A 17,748-nucleotide genomic window follows, 5' to 3' on the forward strand; every position below is an offset into this window, starting at 1 on the left:
TGGAAGTTCAAAGCACGTCAGAATTGCAAGCGTGGCCCAGGTTCCTCCAGGCTCTGGTTAGTCTCTTGTTAAAAAGACCTGCTATGGCAGACCTGCCCAAGGAGGTGTCTAACCCTGCTCCACTGTTATCGCCACCATTTCTTTTTTGTTGTATTTTTGAGACAAGGTTTCTCTGTATTGCTTTGGAGCCTATCCTGGAACTCGCTCAGTAGACCAGGCTGGCTTTGAACTCACAGAGATCTGCCTGTCTCTGCATCCCAAGTGCTGGGACTAAAGGCGTGTGCCATCACTGCCTGGCCATCACCATCCTTTCTATTTCTAGCCTTCCTCACACCGACTCATCCTGTCCCCAGAGCAGAGCCCTTCACATGGCCCTGCTGCTAACATCCTCTACCCACAAGTAGTTGGCAGCTCTAGGATGCTAGGAAATCTGCTCTTCTCATCTTCTGAGCACAAGTCTGACTCGGGAGGAAACTAGCCTTTGTCATCACCTCACGGAGCATCTAAAGACCACCTCTTGCTATCACTGAGCCAAGGGACGGGGAAAGGGCAGAGAAGAATGGTGTCCACTCACCGCTCGGCACCCTGAGGTCAATCTTGTTGCAGAAGTCAGTATAGCAGCAGTGGGTATTGCGCAGATCCTCGGAGCTCAGACAGTAGAAGGGCTTTCCAGCAGGAACCAGCTCCACCTTGGGGATGCAGGTGCGCACATGGTGCTCCATGCCATCCAGGTTGAAGATGGAGACCATGCAGGCCCCATCTGTTTCACACGTGTAGTTGGTCTGTAGGCAGCTGGTACAGGCACACAGCAGAGCTAAGGACATGGAGGAGCAGATATTAACAGCAACGTTAAGGCCTTCTTTCAGTTGCTCTTCCAGACTCAGAATGACCTGTCGGCACACTTCATATCCCCCAAATAAGCAGCTTTTATAGAAATAGGGCCAGAAAGACAGCCTCAGCAAGGCACCTTTGCACCTTATTTAGTTCATAGACAAAGCTTTGTAAGTCCCATCATTCCTAACTGCTCTGTTCTATGCCAATGAAAGACAAATGAACCACCTACTCCTTCCAAATGATCCTGCTAGGTGGATAGAGCCTTCCCTTTGGAGAACAGGTGCTCCCCACACTCCACACAAAGCTACCCAGGATTCCTGGGAGCCAGTCTCACCCGATCTGTTCTTGAGCACCAGGCACCCCAGTTTCTGGGACACAGCATGCATGCTCTCATCTATCCTTTCACTGTGATGATGCTGTTGGATTTTTGCTTGTTTGTTTGTTTGTTTTTTGCCTAAATTCTTCAAAATTCTGCTCAATTACTACTTCCTTTGTAAAGCTTTCCCTGGCCTTCCATTATCACCTCTTCCCTTTAGTCCATGTTTGACACCCCTCTCATGAAGGCCAAGGAACATGTTCTCCATAGAGAATTTGAATGTCCACTTCACAAAGTTATTGTGAGGAGGAAATGAGATCATGCATATAAAGTGTGTAATAAATTTAACCCATACCAAAAGGCCCCAGGCAGCACTTGGCATGCATATGTACACTCATGTGTATGTGTGACACTCCCTGCCCCCTCCTCTTTTCAACTAGGCCGTATACACAGTCCCCACTGGGACTAATGAGTTTTGTGGGTATGTACCACACCTGAGTGTGTACCACTAACAGGAAATCACTGTAAATGAATTTGGCGCCTCTGAAAGCTGCTCAGCAGTCCTGGAATCTGCAATCCTTTATTTATCTGGCTCACAAGAATAGCACAGACAGTTGGTACTCCTCTACTGTCTCCCAAGCCTAACCTAGCCCTGACCTCCTGGGATGGGCAGGAATGTAGCACTGGCTACAATAGAAGCTGGTACTTGCAGTGCTGAATGAGGCACTTACTAACGGGGAGAGAGGAAAGGGTGCCAGACTTCCATGGCATACTCTTTGGGAAGACCTGCACACTAAGCTTCTAGAGCAAAAAGGGTTGGGGCCAATCCAAAGGAAAGCCCAGGCTGCAAAGAGTTTATCTTCATCTACTCTCTGAAAGTCATCCCTTAGCTTTGCAAATCCAAATCCAACCCAACCTACCCCAGACTGTCTATAAGTGAGACAACCCTTTGCTGATCCCATTCAAGGGCACAAGAGACACACGGTATTGGGCAGGGGTGGGGTGGGGTGTGTGTGTGGGGGGGTGAGAGGCAAGCAGGTAGACAGACAGCCCTTCCATGTAGGACCTGTGTATCTTTTACAGTGTTTATGAGATCTCTATCTTCTGAGGCGAATTCCCAAACATGCAGCTACCTGCCAACAGCTTGGGTCATACACTTCTTACAGGTAGAGAGTCTGAAGCAGGTAATTGTGAGATAAGGACTTAGATCATAAAAGGAGCTTTGGCAGCAAGTTTCCCCTCAATCACAGTTTTAACTTTCTAGTCGTAAGACAAAGAAAATCTAAAATTTTCCTCCCAAACTTGCATTTGCAAATTCTCTCTCATTCTGTTTCTGTTTGAGACCAGTTCACTAAGTAGTCCAGCTGGCCTTGAACCCTCCACCTTCCTGTCTCTACAGTGCCTCCAAGCCAGGCTCTGTCTTTCACCTCTTAAGAACTTAAAATTTATTCAAGTCTCAGAAAACTTGGCAGGACCCCTTTTCTGTCTCCAGGAGTCCTGCTAACCCAAGAAGGCCCTTTGATGACTCCCTTTTGTGTCCCTTCAGGGTTCCCTACAGGGAGCACACCTCTCAGTACCCATGTTGTGACGTCCAGCAAAGAGAACAGCATCGAGTCTATTTTGGGAACTAGAAAGGGAAATTAACAACTTCAAGAGATGACTATTCTGAGCACAGTGAGACACACGGCCAAACTCAGAGCCGCCTTTTAGGAAGCAGTCACTTCAGAGTCCATCAATTAGGGGCAGGCAGAGTAGTCGGGGTCCCTGATCCCCGACATCTGTTTTTCCTTCGCCGGTGCCGGCCTCATTCACAATGATTCATTCTGGAATGAGCACACCCACACGCGGCTCAGTATTTTTGGGAAGTGCTTAGACAATCTTGGTGCAAGACAGAAAAGAGCAGAAGTGGCGAAATCTATGCTAGAAGGGGCCGAGGATAAGCCAGGAAATGGACTGTGTGGGTTTGTGATAAGGAGCTGGGCAAGTCCCCGAGCCTAGCGAGGCCTCAACTATCCAATCAACAAACACAATTTATCTTACAGAGATGAGAGGAAAATTAGCCAATCACCTGCAAAGTGCTGGGGCTCCCCTGAGCAAGGCCCACCCCACCCACTGTGTACATCTTTGCCTTTAGCAGAGCAAGTGACAAGTCCAAACAGACACACTTTGAAGATAACCATCGCCACTAACCACACTCTGAAAAGACCTAATTTACATCACTAGAAGTGACAGTGAGTATCATGGAGCAACAGGTCACAGAGACAGACCTGAAGCCTGCGTGCTAGTTCCAGTACTGGCCACACGACCTGGAACTCACAGCTGGCACTCCTGCACACTCACACTACTATACTATAGGACCCACACAGCAAAGTAGGACTGTTAATGACTGGTTCATAGGACTATATAATATTACACAAGGTAATATACTTTAAAAGAACTTCAGATAGGATGAACTTGATAAACATGAATTCTTTTAAAGTAAAAATTGAAATAAAAAAAAGACACAGGAAAGATGCCTCTTACATTAACTAGGAAGTGGCTAGTCGCGGTCTCAGGAAGAAACTGCTAACTAGTCATGTGGCTTGTGTGGCTTAGGGCAAGTCACCTAACCTCTATCAACCTCACTTTTCTCATGATAAACTGGAAAGGGGTACTGAAGGAGACGACTTCCCCAGCCCTTTCCAGCAACACGTTCTCTGCTGGGTGTGCTCTTCAGAGCACATGGTGTGTCTCCAAGGGCTCTGCTCTGGGTCCTTGGCCCTTTCCTAAATGCCTTAACAGACACGTGTCTTGGCTGCTCTCCTGTTAATATCTTTCACTGAAACAAAAGAAACAATAATAAAATTATAAGCATGCTCTGAACTTACTATAAACTTAGCATCCTAAATTTAATTCTTTCTGAAAAGCTAAATCTGGGATAATGACAACAGCCCCTTGTAATGTTTCATGGTGACTCATGAGGTCAAAGTCTGCACATGAGTATAAACAACACGGTGCACCTAAAACACTTCTTATTCTCCCACCAAGCATGATATATTAGGAGTGACAACCACAGGGGAGTCACCAACTCACTCTGTGTGTAAACAAGTCAGGGGCCTGGAATTTACTCAGTGGTAGAGACTTGTCTACACATGCAAGGCCCTGGGGTTAGTCCCCAGCACTGCAAATTTTTAAAAAAGAAAAAAAAAAATGAAATAAAAAAAGTGGTCTGAACACAAGTAGCCCTCCCCAGAACAGACGTTCTGTTATTAACGAGTCTAATTAGTCAAACCTGCACTAAAGACAGCCGCGGTGGCAGGACTGGAGCATGGTTCAAAGTCTGTCTGACAGGAAGGTGGTTTGTGGTAGGATGTCAAATGCGATTCAGAAGAAAGGTTGTTTTGAGAAAGGGGAAGCTCCGGCTTGGGCAGACTCTGGCTGTTGTATGTTCTGCAGAGACTCGGGATGATAAAGATGCCCAGGGCTCTGTTCACCTGGGAAGCCCCAGAAATCACCAAGAGCTTAGACTCACAGCCTCACAAGACATCACTAGACACCCACAACCTCAGGGAGTCAGGAGCATACTGCCCAGCAGCTGCTCTGTCCAAGAATCAGCCATGAATATCCTAAACAGTTCCAAAGCGAGAGTAGCAATGATTCTTACTGAATTCTTTCCTCCTTTGGGACAACACACCATGAAGCACTGTCCCGGAGAGGCATACATCAGACCTAGTAGTCTTTAGGACTAGTAGATACAGGTGTGGTGATCTCGTCACCAGGCAGCCCCCACTAAGCAGCATCTAACCCCATCACTGTATGAACAGTAGTGGCCTACAGTAACAGGACCTCACCAACCTCCCTGAGGCTTTTCATTTTTGCTGTTGGTGTGTCAAGCAGGGCTGTGTCTCGGGGGTGCTCTTCTCTGATAGGCTGCTGCTTTACACTTTTAGAATCCAGGGCCTCAGGCATGGTAGGTAAAAGCTTTACTATGGAGCCACACAAGTAAGTTCCACAGGGTTAAGACAAAGACAGACACCGGCTTTCGAGCATGGTGTGCCCTGTTGAGCTGTTGCTGAAAGTGCGCACAGCATAGACTGGCTCCATTATTCTGTTAGCCTCGTTCTCTTACATAGTCCCCACAGAACACAGAGCTGAGGCACATGTAGCTGTTCCACTTTATGAGGAACAAGGCTGCAGAAAAGGTAAGGGGCTCACAAATGGTATACAATCGAGAGACAGTGCCACATCTCCAGACCTTACAAACCAGGAGTTCCCAGTACTCTCCCATGTCCCCTAGACAAGGCCCAGGGCCCCTAACTTTCAGAACCACTGGAAACACCTTCCCAGTTAAACTCATCATCTTTCAAATGTATTCTTACCCTACCAGGTCAAATCTGCTCTTGTTCTCCTGAGCAGAGGACCCTACCAAGTATTCCTGCAGCTTGCCTCCAGCCTGACCCTCCTGCCTTCCAGGCAGCAGGCTGTGACAAGCACATCCTATTTTTCAAAGACGGGTCTGTATATACAGTAAAAGTTCTTTTTTATTGTGAGACAGAGGCACATGGCACATGGCAGTCTTTGACAGTTTGTATTCCATTACCTTACTCTCTTTATTCATAGACATTTTACCTCCTTAAAAAGCTCCAAATCAGCCAGGCAGTGGTGGCACACACCTTTAATTCCAGCACTTGGGAGGCAGAGGCAGGAGGATCTCTTAAGTTCAAGACCTGCCTGGTCTACAGGGTGAGTTCCAGGGTGGCCAGGTCTACAAAGAAGCAACAAACCTGTCAGGTCTCAGAGGAACCCCACAGCCATAGTTGTCTCTCATCAGCGGCTCAAACTTCACTGTGGATCCAGTAAACAACTAGGACCAGGTCACTAACAGTGTTCTGGTTGAAACTGACTGTGTTCCATTCACCTCTGTATCTCCAGGATTGAATAGGAGTAGGTTCACAGTAAATATTTGCTCAAAAAATGGCCATTGGGCTGGTGAGAGGGTTCAGCAGGTAAGGGTGCTTGTTGCCACAGGTAAGGGTGCTTGTTGCCAAGTCTAATGACCCAAGTGTGATCTCTGGAACCTCCACATATCAGGAGAGGGATCCAGTAGTTGTCCTCTCATCTAAACACTTGCTGTGGCACATCCTCCCACAACACAAAATAACTTAAATAACCAATTTATCACGACAATGCTAAAGTCCTTCGTGAGAAAATGAAAAAGCTTTGATCCAGTTACTCTGGGGGTGCGAATGGACCGCCTCAAAACTCTGTCTACCGTCTGTGCCTGGATTCTAACAGCTAAGGGTTTGGGCAGAGTAGAGCAGCTGGTCCTAGGGTAGCTCTGAGAATCTTCTACAAGGTGCATCTTAACCGTTCATCTTTGTCATCATCACATCCAAATAAAGGACAACACTCCTAACATCTCCCCGTGCTTATCAGTGCTCACAAGTCCATTATCTTAAGAGATACTTTAAAGAGTTGGTTTGTTCAAATCTGCACCAAAAAAGGTTTCACTGTACTTTGTCAAAAGCTCTTAAACCTGTAAGACCCCAATGGTATTACGTTCAGAAAAATCACTTGCTGAGGAGGCCAGATGGTTTATCCTGGAGTTTCCCACCTTCTGGATTCTGCTGGCTCCTAGTGGTGTCCATTTAGCATGTACTGCTTCTGTAGCTTCTATAACTCATGGTCAGATCTGAAGGTCTGATTTGCATCCAATTCAATTCGTTTCGTTTTGTTTTGTTTTTTGCCCCTCTCTTTCTTTGAGATAGGGTCTCACACAGCCCAGACTGGCCTTGAATTCCTGATCCTCCTGCCTCTAACTGCTGACCGCTAAGAAGGCATGCATCTTCTGTTAAGATTTATCATTTTCATTATTTTATGTGTATGAGTGTTTGTCTCTGTGGATGTATATAAATGGAGTATGCACCTGGTGCCTGTATAAGCCACAGATCCTCTGGAGCTGAGGTTTACATGGGTGTGAGCCACCATGTGTGTGTTGAGAACCGAATCTGGGTCCTCTGCAAGAGCAGCAAGTGCTCTTAACAGCTGAGCCATCCCTCCAGCACCCATCTTTTGGCTTTTTTCAAGACAGGGTCTTGCTATGTAGCACAGGTTAGCCTTCAACTCCTTCTGGCTCAGCCTCTTGACTGATGGGATTCCTGGTATGTAGCGCCATGCCCAGTGTCAGTCCAACGTTTAGCTAGAATATTAATGACACATATAATTTCTAGATGTCTTCCTTTGTGGCAGGCACTACTGCCAAGCACTGTGTTCTCAGCACTGTCCTCCTCTAACTCAATAGGCACAGTCTTTGGCAAAGACGAAGCATTCCCTCTCAGACTACCAATCTACTACATTCTATTCAAAACTCAAGGTTGGATTCAAGTATTTTCTGAGTAGCTCTAAGATTTAAGAGGGCTCTTTAAAACTTTTCCCCCATGTGTATGCGTGCATGTGTGTCTGTGCCCACATGTGTGTGCATGTGTATTTTCATGTGTGCATGCATGTGTGTATGCAAAAGGGGGGGAGGGAGGGGGACGGAAAGAGGGGGGGGGAGCGAGCGCATTCGCGTTTGCTTTCACGCTTGAGTGAGTTCATATCACAGTGGGCATATGGAAGAGAGAAGACAACCTGAGGGTGTCAGCCAGTCCTCTTCTTCCCCATGCGGGTCTCAGGGGATTAAACACAGGTTGTCACGCTCAGTGGTAAGAGACATCATGCCCATCCCTACAAACAGGCTCCTCCTCAGGTAATTAAGGCCTGCAATCATTCATGTCTGATCTAATTCTGTGGCTGTCCAGCCTCATTATACTGGTCAGAAGGTCAGCATCCTATCCCTCCCTCCTAGCCCAGTTATTCCATATAAGGACATCTTCCCTGTCCCATCTCTACCAGGTCAGTCTACTTCCTGCTGTGCATCAGGCAGCCCACCTTCCCACAGGTCTGCAGTCTGACATCGCCACACTGTGAGTTGTCCCTCCCAGCTGCTAAGAGAGCCCTGGCTGTTGATCACAGCCCTCCCTTGCTACTAAGCTTCCCAACTCTAGGACTGTATACTGCAGAATTACTTAGAAGAGTATCCAGTCACTATAAGACTTACTAAGGCTATTAGAAACATTTTATGTTAGGTTTTTGTCTTTTAATGCACTTATCTTTTGAAAAAATTTATTATTCGTGTGTGTGTGTATGTGTGTGTGTGTGTGACGTGTGTGGGTGTGTGTGATGTGTGTGTGTGTGTGGGTGTGTATGCCTGAGTTTTCTTCCATGATGGGCTCTGGGGATTAAACTCAGGGTGTCAGGCTTGCATGGCAAGTGCTTTTACCCTGAGCCATGCCCCTGAGACAGTATTTCTCTGTGTAACCCTGGCTACTGTGGAACTAGCTCTGTAGACCAGGCTGGCCTGAAGTTGGAGATCTACCTGCGTGCACCAACACCAGGCCAGTGCACTTTTTCTCGACTAGGATTGTCTTATTCTTTGCTTTACACAATCCCCTTTCCTTTCTTTAAAACTTTCAAGGCATTGGCGGCACACGGGAGGCACAGACAGGCAGATTTCTGTGAGTTCGAGGCCAGCCTGGTCTATAAAGCAACTTGCCTCCAAAACAATACAGAGAAACCCTGTCTCGAAAAACAAAACAAACAAAAAACAAAAAAAACTTTCAAAGTGTAGATAAATGATGATGGCAGCTCTCAGAACAGGAGCCATAATACCAGAAGCAGAGCAGCACAGCAAACAAAAACAGATTTAAACATCACTGAATACAGGGTGCAGAATCCGGGAGCCCTTCAAGTAGTGCTCTCTAGTTACTAAGGATTTGATGTGTATTTCTCCAGAATTTCTTTAATGTAGTAATGTAGTTATAAGAGAAATTTTCAGAATAAATTCAGTAATACAAAAAAATTGGGAACCTAATTTGTTCACCAAGATAAAATTCTACATAATATATATTAAACACATCGTCATGTATATATATATTATGTATTTACTAATTCCTTATTTATCAAGACAATATAAATAATATATTAAATACATCATCATGTATATATATATATAATGTATTTACTAATTCCTTATTTATCAAGACAGGATCTCACTATGTAGCTCTGCTAGAACTCACTATATAGACCAGGTTGGTCTCAAACTCACCTGCCTCTGCCTCCTGAATGCTGGGATTAAAGGTGTGAGCCTATGCCTAGCCAAAGTTTATTTTACTTTTAATTATGTGTAGTTATATCTGTGTTGGTATGTGCTCATGAGTGTAGGCATTCTCAGAGGCCAGCAGAGGGCATCAGATCTCCTGGAGCTAGAGTTACAGGCAGTTGTGAGCTGCGTGAAGTGGGTGCTAGGAACCAAATTCAGGTCCTCAATAAGAGTAGTACATATTCTTCTGAACTATCACTCCAGTCCCAATTATCCTATGTTATATAAATCTATTATAGACAAGATGAGACAACACAATTACTATTAAAGTGGCAATGCCCCCCACCCAGTAATGGAAACGCTGACAATAAAATTCATATAAAGTATAAGGGATCCTGAATAATTAAGACAATCATAGAGGGTAGAAATAAAAGGACAAAGTTGAAGGACTCACATTTCCCGATTTCAAACTCTTCACAAAGTCGTAGTTACCAGTCACTGCACAAGGACAGACATATATATCAAAGAAATTGAGAGTCTAGAAACATCTATATCAACTACTTTTCAATAGTTGTGCCTAGAACATTCAAAAGGAAAAATGTCTCTTCTGCAAATTAACTCAAGGGGGGAGGGTGGGTTAAAAAAATAACTAATTCCACTTATAACCCCATACTCAGGAGGCTGGAGGTTTGTAAATCCCAGGTTAATATAGATTCATAGCAAGACCTATCTTAAAAACAAAAACAAAACAAAGCACTTGGGAGGCTGAGGCAGAGGCAAGAGAATCTCTGTGAGTTTGAGGTCAGCCTGGTCTACAGAGTGAGTTCCAGGACAGCCAGAGCTCCACAGAGAAACCCTGTCTCAAAAAACAAACAAGCAAACAAATCAAAACAAGCCAGCAAAATGGCTGAGTGAGAATAGGAACATGCCACCAAGTCTAGACACTTGAGTTTGGTTCCTGGGACCCTTGTAGCAGAACACCAACTCCCAAAGATTGCCCTGTGACTTCCACATATGCATTCCCACCCCTACTGGAAATCAATCAAAATACAAATGTTATTACAGCATATAGAAAAATATCTGATTGTTTCTTGGTAAGAGAAACAGAGCCACCGTATAGTCCAGCAGAACTACCACCCAGTCAAGTCTACCCCTAGCTATTTACTACAAACAAAACTATGTACACAAATAGGCACAAAAATTCCAAATACCTATCAAATGATGAGGAGATAAGCAAAATGCGGTGTAGTCATACATGGGATCATTACTCAGACATAGGAAAGAGGCAATTACATAACAATATGAATGAATCCTGAAAACACTATAGAGAAAAGAAACCATGTCATGTTGGTTCCTTAGATGATACACCCAAACGTGGACTTACTGAAGGGAGAGGCATTGATTAATAAGTTTTTATAATAATGAAAACCTTTGAGAATTTCATAGTGGTGATAGTTTGATATTATGAAAGGCTTTAATGCCACCAAGCGTATACTTTCAAGTGGTTAAAAGAAGTGAATTCTGCTACATGTATTTTATAACAATTTAAAACTATCATAAGTCCACACACCCAAAGCAAACTGTCTAATATAGTATCAAGTACAAAAACTAAGCAAAAATCCTAGTATATGCACAGGAAAAAGATCTGGAGGCACTGTGCTTTTTCCAAGTGTTATCTAGGTCTTCCACCACGTCCCAAGAATCTCTGATCTCCACGAGGAGAGAATCTACAGTCTTATCACCTTGACCCTTTTCTATCTATCTAGCACAGTATTTGGTAAACTCAGTAATACCAAGTCAGACCAACACTCCAACACTGTGTTTGGGAAATCTCAGACCAATTTCTAGATTGTTATTTATATATCTATTAATTCTTGTGTTTTGATTGCACGTGCAAGCACGCACACACACACACACACACACACACACACACACACACCTACCTACCTACCTGTGCACCAAATATGTGCTTGGTGGCCATGGAGATCAGAAGAGGGCATCAGATTCCCTATGGAATCTGGAGGAGTTACAGATAGTTGTGAACCATCACATGAGCACTGGGAATTGAACCCAGGTTCTTTACAAAAACAAGTGCTCTTAAACATTGAGCCATATCTCCAGCCCATATTGAGATAGGGTCTCTCTGGGTAACCCTGTCTGATTCAGAAGTTGCTATTTAGACCAGGGTGGTCTTGAAGTCACAGATCCACCTGACAGCCTCCCAAGTTCTAGGATTAAGGGCATGTGCTATCCCCTACCCAGTCTCTTTTGAGAGAGGATCTCAGACATCCCAGGATGGCCTTGAACTTCCAACTGTCCACCTTTGGGTGCTGGGATTACATCATGTACCACCACGTATAGTTTGATCAGGTGCTGGGCTTTCTCCACATCAGTCAAGGACTCTACCAACCGCTCGAGCTATGCCCCCATCTCCCATACTGACATTTTTCCCACTGCTTAGAATATGAAAAACAGCCAACTATAGATCTAAACAATTGCCGAAATATTTGTGAACATCTTGAACTAGGGGAGGGTGGGATGACTCAGTTGACATAGCACTCCCTGTCTGACCTAATGACCTATGACCTGTGACCCTCATGGCAGAAGAACTAACTCCTGAAAGCTGTTCTCTCACCTCTACATACACCTGCCTTGGAATATGTGCCCCTCCCCGACAAATAAGCAAATAAATAAATAAAACAAGACAGAAGAAAATCTGAATAGAGGTATCCGACCCTGAACTGTCACAAATAGAGGTAATGTTTAGTTTGCCTAGGTGAGAAGAGGGGGAGAAGGCGGTAAATGGGACAGATACTGAGCCCCAAAGTTCTAACTACACTAAGTAGAAAAATCTTGTACCAGCAGAGCAGTTACATGCTATTAGCTACCCCCTCCCAAGTTCACTTTCATCCTTCATAATCATCAAAGGCAAATTTTAAAACAAGATGAAAAGTTCTGAGTGCTGAGACACAATGGAGCCAAAGGCCACAATGCACTTGGTGGGACCAAAAAAACTGCTGATAAAAAAGGAAGAAAACGTAACTGATTAATAAAGGAAGTTTTTGTATTGGGGGCAAACCTCATCTGTTTAACAACAAAGACATTTGATAAACTTGGCATTTAATTCCAGATCTTGGAAATGATCTTGGAATGGAGTTTGCATAAGAGAAAGGTGTCTGGAAAGCCAGCCCCACACAACACCATTCTGTGAGCTGCCCTTTCTGAGATCGACTTGGAGACAAACCCAACCCTAGAGAGCTGTTTAAACAAGTCCAACTGTAAGCCTCGAGTGTAGAGAACGAAGCTTTGTTCTCACTCAGAAGAGATGCCTGATGTTTATGCTAAGGAGGCCTGTCACTGCAATTTAATTTATGAGGATGGTAAATGCCCAAACTGCACACAAGGGCCCACCTGCTGCCCAGAAGAGTGCCCAGAGAAAACTAAGCAGGCATCACTAGGAAAGAGCGTCTGCAAAGCTCCCAGACCTAAACACACAGACTCAGCTGTCATATCTAAACATTCAGTAACTTGGTTTATTCTCCTTAACTTAGTTTATAGCAAACACAGAAAGCAAGTAGGTTTTTGTTTGTTTGTTTTGGCTACACTTGTGTAGACACACTCTGGCTCATTAGAGCACGCGGGGGGGGGTGTATTTATTACGGGTATTCTCTTCCTCACCCATGTACTACACTATAGCAGAGAGCAGTGAACCTCACACTCGTAAGGGGGAAGAATGACAGGGATGACTGTCTCTGCCAGCTAGGGTAATGCAGGAGAAACAAACAAGAAATCAGGCAAGAAGGAGAAACTAATGAGGTTGAGATTAAGTTCATTTGGCTGCAATAAAATGGATGTGAAAGATCACACACAGAAATCAAAGAGGCGAGGCAGGAGGACATTATCATGCCCAGCTAACTCACAAATATCACAGCATTTTTGAGTGATTGGGATCTAAAAGATCAAAACAGAACATGGGGCAGGAGAGATGGCTCAAAAGAGCCCTGCAGCTCGATCATCTATTACTCCAGTTCCAGGGGCTCCAAAGATACCACACACACACACACACACACACACACACACACACACACACACACACACACACACTTGAAGTACATATAAAGACATGCAGGCAAAAACATGCAGGCACATTTTAAAAAATAATTTAAAATCTATCAGGAAGTAAATTACAACAAGACAGAATTGGAATTATTTGCCTAGGATTTTACTGAGAGGATGGAAAATGAACAAATTCAGTTAAACAAATTTATTAAGTCCTTAAAATCCACAAGGTTCTATGCCCAGCTGAAGGACTACACTGTTTAAAGGTCAGAGGAGCAGAACCCTAAGCAAGTGCCCCTCTCCCCCAGCACTTGCAGCACAAGGAAAGGGAACGTTTTATTAGAGAAGGGAGAAGAACAGGAAAGGCATGGGGGCCATGAAGACACAAAACACATACTAGGCCCACACTGAAATGGCAATGCTAACAAACGGTGCCAAGGTACCAGCTACAGACAAGGGCAGCAAGAAGACCAGGGCCAGATGACACACATGATGCCAATCTTAGAGGCCTGGAGTGGGTCCTCCAACACACAGAAGCAGCGGGCCATGGGACAGAGCGGGCAGAACCCTGCAGCAGAAGTCAAGGAATACTGAGGTGGCTGGCAGCTGGGTTAGAAACACCTTAGCAGGGCACATGCCTTCGGGTCCCACCACCCAGGTGCTGGTCACCCCACAACACGGAGCTCAGTGCAGGGTCCAGACAGTGGCCATCTCACAACACGGAGCTCCGCGCAGTGCCCAGGAGCTGTGCTTCCACTAGATAAGATGTCTTTATTACCACCATCACCCCAGTGCTTGAAGAGGTTCTGAACTCCTGCAGTTCCACTGGAATTCCAGCAATGGATGCTGCTGTACTGATTCAATCTTATCTATCGGGAGTGTTAAGTGAACATACAAACGCATACTAAGACAATGCCTGAGGACTGGGGGCAAGGCAGCTCCCCCACAGATTCTCAGAAACTCTTTCAGTTGATTCAACCCAAGCTAATCTGCAAAGCACACAAACCCCATTTTCCCTCCATATAAATTCGAAGCCAGCCTTGAACTCAGGGTGATCCTTCAGCCTCAGCCTCCTGGCTGCTGCGAGTACAGACATATGCTACCACATCACTGAAAGGGCTTTCACATCTAGCAACAGGATGCTGAGCTGCTGGGTCACATCCTCGAACCCATCCTGAGTTATTTCTCATCATTCCCCCATTGCCTCACTTTCCCCACTGCTGTCTGACTCACCATACACGCACATTTATTTTAAAAAAGGCAAAAACCCACCTCTTTACTATTTCAGTTTCTACAGGTCAGAGTCCAAGTCGGATTCTCCTCTAAGATGAGGTCCTCTTCAAGTTTAATGGTTGTTTGCAAGATCCACTGCCTGACAGATATAAAGACTCAAAGTCCTATCTTTCTCCTACTATCAGAAAAGGACTGACCACTCTCAGCTCTTAGTCTATCTGCCATACGCCTATTGGGATGGAAGTTCATAACATGGGTGTTCGCCTGCTTCCAAGCCAGCTGGAGCATCTCTGACTTCCTTTCCACAACAGACTGAGAAGCCAGTCTTTAAACGGCAAGTTCAATGACATCAAGCCTACCTACCTGAGCATCACTGACTGAGGCCTATCTGTCAAATCCCCAGGCAGTAGTACCAACACCACCAGTGTTAGAGTGAGTGACTGGGGACAGGTAGATAGACATCAAGTCCCAGGGCTCTGTAGGAAACAGAGGTTGGCAATAGGAAGCACGATCCCCTTGGCTACCCACTGTCCATCTCATTTGGCAGAAGGTAGGCATCGTGAGGAAAGGCACCCATCAGTGCTAAAGCAATCTGTGCACCAACAAAACACACTCAATAAGTATATGTTTATCTACTTACGGGACCTCTAGATGTATTGCAATTCTGGGGGCTGGGAATGTAGGCCAGTGGTATAGTGCTTCAATAGTATTCATGAGACCCTGGGTTCTATCCCCAGCATTGTCCAAAACCAATAAAGAATTTAGATGCAATGACACCACGAGGGACCTTAGGGACTAGGAGGATAGTCCAGTGACTGAACTGCTCCCTGCCAGGTCATGAGAACCTGAGTTCAGAACCCCAGCCACCCATATAACACCATGTATAGAGGCACAGGTCTGTAACCCAAGGACTGGGAAAGGATGAGGTGGGGAAACAGGCAGACTCTGTCTCCAAAAAGAAAGGTGGACAATGATGGAGAAAACTCTTGGCATCAATCTCTGGCCTCCACACACGCATGCATGAACAAGTGTGCCTGTTCATACATATGAACACACTATACACACACACAAACACACACAAAGCAGTTCTTAACATTTTACATATTATAATTTATCTCTAGAACATTTTTTTAACTAATGAAACTGAACATCATTATTCTGATGCCATGCATACGAATTTGCCTACTTGCTAAAAGTTATCTGTGACCCCGAAACACAATGCTTGCAGTTCTTTCCTGGTCATTCGAGGACATGCACAGAGAGTAAAAGATTCGAGCAGCCCAACACACATGTCCCCACTGGAGGTCAAACAAGGCAACACTCTGCTTTCTTTCAGCTCTACTGTAAACACATGTCTTCTTGGCAGTATATTTAGTGCCATACTTTTTGTTGATGATTTTGCTATGTAAAACAGTTGATCCCCAGGCACAGTGCTGAAGTTCTGTCTGGTGTTCTCAAGCACAAAAAGGCAGTGACATGCCTTAGACAACAATGCATTAGGTAAGCACCATTCAGGCAACAGTAGTTACAGTTCTTGCTTGAGATCCATGTTATGCCCCAACAATATGTGTTAAACAGGGTATGTGCACTGAAGACAAGGTCATCTATGGATCACCTAAAGACAAGGCTGTGATCAGCAATGGCTCAGTGGTCACTTTATAGACCATACTCCCAAGTAGTCTTAGCTAGGCTCTATGGAGTACACAGTGAAGCAGACAGAGGGTGGAATGGCCGTTCTGGGCACGCTCTAGCCCATCTTCCTCAGAGCATTCAGCCAGTAATTGTGTTTACTTATTTATTTTTAGTTTAAGCCACAGGGATTTTAAGTTCCACAAAAGTAGGGATTTGGGAACTTTTGTTCATCGTATTCTGAGTTATCTCCTTATGCCAAAAGCTGTTCTAGGCATATACCCAACTGAATGAATAAAGAGATCTCCTATATGTAACTATGTAGACATTAAAGGTGATGTGATATTTATTACTTTCATTATGTTAAATCCAAAGTATTCGGTAGGACGAATGCAGGCTTAAGACTGGGTGGAAAGAAGAAGAAACGAGAAAGAAGAAGGAGAAGAAGACAACCACAGACTCAGGAGGCAGAGGCAGGCGAATCTCTGTGAGTTCAAGCCAGGTCTACAGAGTGAGTTTCAGGATGGTCAAGGCTGTGAACACAAAGAACCCTATCTCGGAAAAAAAACAAAACAAAAAAAGGTGACCACATGCCTCAGGTGATGCTACCTCTGGGATCTGGAGAGAAGGTAAGATCTGCTGGAATGGAAAATTTCACCACTAGAGCAAACTCTGGCAGCTTTAGAGTGGGGAAGGAGGCTGCTGGCAGGAGCACTGGTGCTCCAGGTCCCACTCTCCTGGATGGAAGGAAGTCAGCAGAGTAGAGATGGTGCCTCTGGAGGCCAGGCTCAGTAAGCCACGCGTGGGGCAGGGACACTGACATGAGCAGACAGAGAGCAGTATTCAAGTCCAGCCGTGAGTCAAATGGAGAGAAATTCAAGTCAGACCGTAGAAGCCAAGGTGCCAGAGAGCTGGCGCTCCAAGGCTGCGCATCCCCAGTCTAGGTGGGACTGACAGCTGAGGATCCCTGTGGCTCAGCCAGCACTGTAGGCTGGATGAGGAGGCTGGCAAGAACTTTTTGTAAATACGGAGGAAAAAGGAGATGATGCCCCCTAACAGACAACCCAACAACTCAGCACAAAGATGCAGAGGCCCAGAACTACTGTTGACTGCTGTTCCAAGGCAAACTTCAGAAATAGAGATTTTAAAGTTAAAATACAACAACCATACCAGTATTCTAATTTAACCTTCAGAAATAAGGAGGATCTAAAGTGCCATGAGCTGAGAATTCCATTCCCCCATGACACCCTGTACTCCCGGGTGCTCAGGGGAACAGACTGCAACGCAATTCAACTCATGTTCCAAAATGCAACAAGCAGCCTCAACAGGACAAGCCAAAAGCAGCAGCATGCCCCTCCCCTCCAGCTCTTCTTTACTGAATCACATTGTGGCAGCAAGGTTACAATTAGCTCACCGGTGGAGAATATCCCTATTTATAACACGCAGTCCCCCCAGAAAAGCACAATCATCTAAAAGGGGTTCTAGAGGAAAATAAAGTACAGCTCCTTCCCCTACTGCCTGCAGACTCCCAAGGTCTTTCCGGATGCAGTCCTCAGGC

At 45.1% G+C, this 17,748-nt stretch overlaps 1 protein-coding gene across 1 annotated transcript in view; it reads right to left on the bottom strand.

The window, feature by feature from the left end:
* The window catches only part of Acvr1b (activin A receptor type 1B), a 38,417-nt gene that overhangs the window by 17,217 nt on the left and 3,452 nt on the right, over positions 1–17,748 (bottom strand). The window contains exon 2 of the mRNA XM_005067263.4: positions 575–814. Coding sequence (XP_005067320.1) covers positions 575–814 — 240 coding nt within the window. The remainder of the gene's footprint in view (positions 1–574; positions 815–17,748) is intronic.

The sequence above is a fragment of the Mesocricetus auratus genome, unplaced genomic scaffold, assembly GCF_017639785.1.
Source record: "Mesocricetus auratus isolate SY011 unplaced genomic scaffold, BCM_Maur_2.0 Super-Scaffold_100010, whole genome shotgun sequence".
Lineage (NCBI taxonomy): Eukaryota > Metazoa > Chordata > Mammalia > Rodentia > Cricetidae > Mesocricetus > Mesocricetus auratus.